A 6,606-nucleotide genomic window follows, 5' to 3' on the forward strand; every position below is an offset into this window, starting at 1 on the left:
TTTTGCGGATTTCACAACAGTATTCTGATATTATTACGTTTGAAGCCTTTATTGGCATTAAGACCATAATTTCAATGAGTTAGCACAGCCATGAAAAAATGAAAACAATGTATGCATATTTATATATGCAAAATTTTAAGTTTAGTCCCGTTCTAAAAATCAGCTACAACATTAATAATAAAATCAGGTGTAGCTTTTTGCAAACCTAGCAAATTGTTCCAGACCACGTTCAAGCAAATTTGCAAGAAAAGGTTGTAGTGCCTGCAACATATTATCATGGAAATGTAAAGAAATCAGAAAGGGTTACCAAAACGGATTCAAAACTGCAAAAGGAGAGAATCTAAGGAGGAAAATAAACGATCCGGCAATTTAAATAACCAGATCAAACAACTCTTCCCACAACCCGTCACACATTCCGGTTGTCTAATCTTTGCACGGCTGTGTGGAGTGCATTCCCATCACAGTGCATGCAAAGTCCGGTTGTCTGATTGCATAGTCGTGTTATGAGTTGTCAATTTGGTTCTCAAACCCAGTCGTAGAAATAACATTTTTGAGGAGTAAGGGACAATCCGGTGCAAAAGTATTCTGCATTAAAGCAAAATGGAAAAAGTTTGCACCCAAATGATGTAATATAGGCAGTCCAACTTGATAATTATACCAGTGACTGATTCTATGGCTTAAACCCATGACCTTGAAATCACATGGAGATAACTCAACCGTTACTCCAAAACTCCCCTTCATTTTTGAGAATATGGGCAAAAAAAGATTATTAAACTATTTTTATGCACCATCATCTAATTTTCCTAGCATAATTGACTTTTATTAAGACTTTTTTGTCAAATGAAGAAATTGAAACATTTCATTCTATTAATGCGTAATCGCTCACCGAAGCCACCGGAGCTAAAAGTTGGGGGACTTCATACGAGACCGTAAGCTATAAAGGACAAATGGAGAGTAGTTAGCGCTTGACTAAACTGGAGAACAATTTAAATTTCTTAGCTCCTTGCTAGAAGAAACGTGGAAATCGTGTTGATAGGGCAAAAGAGAATATTGAGATATTTTGAGTAAATTATTGCATGCACATGGCACAATGTGGTGATATACTTTTATTCTTTTGACAAAACACTGCATGATGAGACCTAAAGTTGGCATTAGTGTACCAAGAATCCTGTTAATAATATATTTGATTTATGGCATCCGAAAATGAGGTTCTGCAAAAATACCCAGATATGGAATAATGGCAAAACTAAGTTGTTATAAAAAGATAAAAGAACAGACATAACGTCTTATGCAAGGGCCGAGAAATTTTAATGACATGAAATTATCCCAGTGTAACAGTAAGCACAAACTCATGATCTTTTTTCACATGTACAGAAAAAGAAAAATCACCCACTACACCTAAAAAACTCGATTTGTTTGATAAATCTTCCAAAATGTAGGTAACTTTTGATAGGGCACTATGATCCTTCTTTCATAGATAATTTCGGATTTTTGCTCTTTTATGGGTAATTTTGCAACAACGTAATCTTTTATGGACATTTTAGTACTTGAATCTATAACCTATAATTTATATACATGATTAGATAAATGTGCAAAATTCTGGAGTTAAAGCTAACAGTGGTAAAATATGCAGACTTATTTTGGAGAAGTCCTTACTTCAATTACGCATGATGATGTGCCCTTTGGATAGAATCGAACAGCACCTCTGCCACGTGAAAACCAAGCAGTTAAAAGTTGAATAGCCACATGTAAAATTGGGTCTATGGTAGCCACAACTCAATTTAATTTTGTTTCGGTGATACAAAAGTAAATTACACAACATGGTGCAACATGTGTTCTAATTAGCAGGAATTCTTTAACAAGACAGAAAAATTGCATTCCACGTACATTGTGAGACATGTCTTGCGAAAGTGTTGGTCCAGGCAAATATGACCATGGCAATATTATTGGCTAATGTTCGAAAACGGTCTCGAGACACAAGTACAGAAAGACATAGGTAGAGGTGTGTTTCATACTATTATCTATCTTTACATTTTGGCAGGACAGAGATTTTCTGTTTGAAACCAAAAAATTTATGTATCTGTTCATGACTCAACTAAGTGACTAACAATCAAATTCATATGCTCATTGTCTTTATATTTATGTCACAAAAACAATTTCCAAACACTACCCTTAGGGTGTGTTTACGAGTTTAGTCTATGAGGGTTTTCAAGGGGAGGAAAATGGTTTGGACGGTTAGAGCTTAGTTATTCGAATGGCAAGGATTTTGGACGTTTTTCTTAACCTTCCGAACCAGTCATTTTAGTCTATGACGTGCACTATGCATCATTCCTCTCCATTTTTAGAAGTATATGCTAAATTATTAAGCTCCCTTAATTTTAAAGTTATATGACACTGGCTCATAAAATTGGACGAGATTAGTTAGACATTACAGCGAGTGTTGATCTTAGGGAGACCTTTCCCTAAAAGTATAGGCATAAAATATACATGATATAGAAAGTTCTTCTGATTAAGCATAAGCAAGTGTAACCTAATGGTGCAAATAATATTATGTTGACTTTTTAAGGAAAAAATTCCCGGAAGCATTGTGAAGCAAAACAGATGAATAGTTCATTATCATATAAAAGACAATCAATAACATATCACTAACTTCTCAGAATATGTCCTTTATAAGTTACCTGTTTGGAAGACCTTCCAGCGATCGCCAATGGATTTTCTGATTTGGAATGGGCTGCAAGAAGATAAAAGTAAAAATAACATAAATCAGAACTTTTGAGAAAAAAGTAAATGCCATATATTTGAAAGAAGCTAGGATATTAGACTAGAGATCTTTCCTGCATATTACGAGCAAGCCAAGAGAATTCAATGTCACGACCAAATGCCTTATAATTCAACGACCATCTTGACAGGTCAGGTTTGTCAGGCAATATCTGTTAAATGGATTAAACATTAAGTTAAGAAATTTCAGGGCTTTAAAATTCGTTGGCAAAACTTGGATCCAAAGAAGCGATACATTAATGCTGATCCCAACTGTACCACCTGCTGTAACAACCTGGACGGGATCCATGGATTCCAAACAAACCAGTCGAATGCTCGCTTTAGCGAAGCAAAAACTATATCTTCTTTGTTAAATTTAGCAGGCGAAAAGGCATGAATCAAACAGTTCCTTATTAAGAAAAGATCAAACACCTCCAGAATATATTCAGATTTATTATGTTGCTAAGAAAGTATAAGGACATGCTATCTGAAAAGTGCACAGGCATAAGTGAACAGGGATATTTCCTAATCAGTCCCAATTCCAGCCTACCTAAAGTGAGAGGAAGTGCATGGATTAATGCCACAATTTATTAATACATAAGCCCATGAGAAGAGCCAAAATGAAAAACACTAGTCTATTGGATAAGAGAGCTACATAGCTAAAGTAACTCAAGCTACATTTTTATACTTGAGCCTCCTCATGAGGTATGCTACCTTACTCACTCAGACCTTTGCCTCTGCCCACTCATGATCCCTGTCCCCAAACCGCCGCAAATGCTGATCCCTCTTAGTATCACCACTGATCATCTCAAATCCTAACTACCAACAGTTGCCACTCCTATCCCTCTATAGCATCATCTGCCGCTACCTACTCTTAAGGTGATTTCAACTTCTTCCCTTCCCCGTAATAGTACTATGCAGTTCGTTGCCTCAACATCAGTTTGCATAACAATGGACTTCTTTTTGTTCAAATGTGGAAGTAATTCTCAGTTATGTAGGTGTGCCCCTTTGATTGTGTTTGTCCGACAAAGTTCTAAAATCTGACAACCAAATACAGGGGTAAATACCCTTTTCAGCCCGACTTTTTACCTGTGAGACATAGCGCACCCTAATCATCCTTAAACCTCATCCAGGCCCTCATCCACTAACAAAAATAGATAAGACGACCCTGCAACCGGATGACAACCGGTTGCCAGTCTGACGTGTCAGATTGAGGCTAAGGTGTCAAAATATCAGTGCCAGGTGTCAGTTCCTTTGGTTGGAGGGACTAAAAACCCCTTCTTTAACATCTTCCTCTTCTTCATCCTCCTTCTCTTCCTCTTTTTTCTGCTTCTTCAAAACCATTATCAATGGCTTTTTCCTCTTCTTCAGAGCCATCATCAATGGCTACCCACAAACCAGAAAAGAACCCCCTGAAAACCCACACAAAACCACAAAACCCAAGTTCGTGCCTGCATCGAAAATGAATCCAAGTTCATGACTTTTCTTTCCCCACACCCTAACATTGTTTAGATTTTTGGAGCCTATGAGGATTCTGATTCTCTCTCCATCATCGCTGAGCTTTGCGAACAAGAAACCCTATTCTACCGAATTCCTGATCGACCTTTCTTGGAGATAGAAGCTGCTGCAAGCTTTGCGAACAAGAAACCCTAGCACACAAGGATGATTTGCAAGGATCCTTGAAGGAGAATTTCAGCAGAGCAATCTTCGAGTAAGTTTTTAACTTCTCTCTTTTTTTTCTTCATGATTAGTAAGTTTTTGTAAACTTATATTTTTGTTCCTGGAGATTTACCTAATGGCGGTACTGAGCCTGGTGGTGTCCATGGCGGAGGAGAGATTTGGATGGGAGGCGACTCGGATTGGGCACGGCATCATGGCAGGGAGGAGGATGTGCACGTGGTTGCTGTCGGGGATGTTCGTGGCAGTTTCGGCGCTGATCCGATGGAAGGTGGTTTAGGGGGAGAAGGAGAAGAGGAGGAGGAAGAGAGAACTACAGTGGTAGTGGTGAAGGTGAAGCTCGACGATGATGGTGATGGTGATGGTGATGGAGATGTGAAGAGAATGGAGAAGAAGAAGAAGAGGAAGAAAATAGAGGAGAAGAGGAGGAGGATCAAGAAGAAGAAGAAGAAGAAGAGGAGGAAGATGTTAAAGAGGGGGGTTTTAGTCCCTCTAGCACTGATATTTTGACACCTCAGTCTCAATCTAACACGTCAAAATGGCAGCGGTTGTTAACCGGTTGCAGGGGTCGTCTTGTCTATATATGTTAGTGGATGAGGGTCTGGATGAGGTTTAAGGATGATTAGGGTGCGCTATGTCTCACGCGAAAAAGATCAAGGGCCGGAAAGGGTATTTACCCAAATACAGGTAATGTAGTTTCCCTAGGATTAGCTATACAGTTGACCCGGCACATTTAACTAACGCTATGTATAGCCCTTTCCTTGCTACCTCCCTTTGCATCAGCTAGCTCTTGATTTATGGCAGCAGTTGTTATGACCTCATGAAGAGAACCAAACTTCTATAACATATTCAAATGGGACAGATCATGATACCATAAGGTAAAAGACTTAATTGTTTTAGGATAGGTCATGCTAAATTGTTAACTCTAGAGAATTGCTTCATACAATTAAGGGTAAGCAGGACAGCAAGCACACCTTAACAGAGGAAATAAAGGGCATCCAATTAGGAATGGCTTCGCGATCCGAATAACAAGCATAGGCGACCGAGACCGGCACATCGACCTCCGTCTTAACCCTGCAGTTAGCAACATTCTATTTTAACCGAAAGTGGGAAGCTGTGGATGGTTCAGCTAGAAGATTTCAATTCCATGCACAAGTGCTAAACGCACAGACGAATAGAATAACACACAAAATGTACTGAATCACTAACAATGGAATCATCATCTAATTCTACAATGAACAAACTGCGAAAACCACATAAAAGTGATAAAACACCACCAATAGTGGGAAATTAGTAAACCATTCCGAATTGAATCATAGCAACTGTCAAAATTTTTACCAATTTTAAATTACTTTCTGGTTGAAAGAAATAATGAGAAAATATATACGAAAACGTTGCGAATAATTGGGAAAGAGAAAGTAGTGAGGGAAATAGAGAGAAAGAGAGTTACGTGCAGTCCTGCCACTCCATGACAGGGGAAAATCGCTTGAATCCATGGGAGGGAGTAGAGGAAGCTCGCTTGGAAGGAGCGTTGGTGAGCCTGAAGAATGAGTGGTTCAACGATTGAGGTGTAGAGGAGAAGGTTCTGGTTCTGGTTCTGAATCTTGTTCTGGTTGTTGTATTTGAAGATGAAAAGTGTGGTGTGGTTGAAACGGAACCTATGAGAGTCGCAGTTGAAGACATGGTCTTGCTGCTCTTACGCTGATGAGTATGCGACTCTCTTGTGTCATGTGATTTTTATTTATTTATTTATTGATAAATATTCACAAACCATTAAAATTTATTATTTTTAATTATTAATTTATTTTTTAATTTAATAATTTAATAATATAATTTTAATTTATATTTTTAAATATTAATAATTAATTAATAATAAAAAAATAAATTTTAAAGATTTTAATATTTGTTAAGATCAACCATTTTTAATATTTTTAATTATCATTTAATTAGTATAAATATTAAATTATTTTTAATAAATAAATTTTATTAATTTATGTATATAAATTCTAAAAAATATTAATAAAAACTGATTTAGATATATGCTAATGAATTATAGCTCAAATTGCATAATCTCTTTATCCTCGTCTAAAACGTCATGGATTTAAATCTTTCTATCTTTAACAAAAAAAATAATTTGAATATACAAATTCTAATAAATATAAATATAAACTA

At 36.9% G+C, this 6,606-nt stretch overlaps 1 protein-coding gene across 1 annotated transcript; it reads right to left on the reverse strand.

Annotated features, from left to right (window-relative positions):
• On the reverse strand, positions 1-6,158 carry LOC112710595 (uncharacterized). The gene is made up of 7 exons (XM_025762880.3): positions 5,885-6,158; positions 5,409-5,508; positions 2,835-2,930; positions 2,679-2,731; positions 1,657-1,705; positions 887-934; positions 1-261 (listed from the first exon to the last, which is right to left on the reverse strand). Exons 1-7 carry the CDS (start codon positions 6,115-6,117, stop codon positions 184-186), a joined length of 657 nt encoding a protein of 218 aa, XP_025618665.1. The 5' UTR covers positions 6,118-6,158; the 3' UTR covers positions 1-183.
• Positions 6,159-6,606: the final 448 nt, after the last annotated feature.

The sequence above is a fragment of the Arachis hypogaea genome, chromosome 9 (assembly GCF_003086295.3).
Source record: "Arachis hypogaea cultivar Tifrunner chromosome 9, arahy.Tifrunner.gnm2.J5K5, whole genome shotgun sequence".
Classification (NCBI taxonomy): domain Eukaryota; kingdom Viridiplantae; phylum Streptophyta; class Magnoliopsida; order Fabales; family Fabaceae; genus Arachis; species Arachis hypogaea.

Bases quoted from the DNA above. Each gene is read 5' to 3' on its own strand.
- LOC112710595 (XM_025762880.3), bottom strand. From the start codon at position 6,117: ATGTCTTCAACTGCGACTCTCATAGGTTCCGTTTCAACCACACCACAC. The intron at 2,931-5,408 runs GTGTGCTTGCTG...TCCATTTAACAG, and splicing joins CCTTTATTTCCTCTGTTAAG to ATATTGCCTGACAAACCTGA. The intron at 262-886 runs GTGAGCGATTAC...AATATGTTGCAG, and splicing joins TTTTAGCTCCGGTGGCTTCG to GCACTACAACCTTTTCTTGC.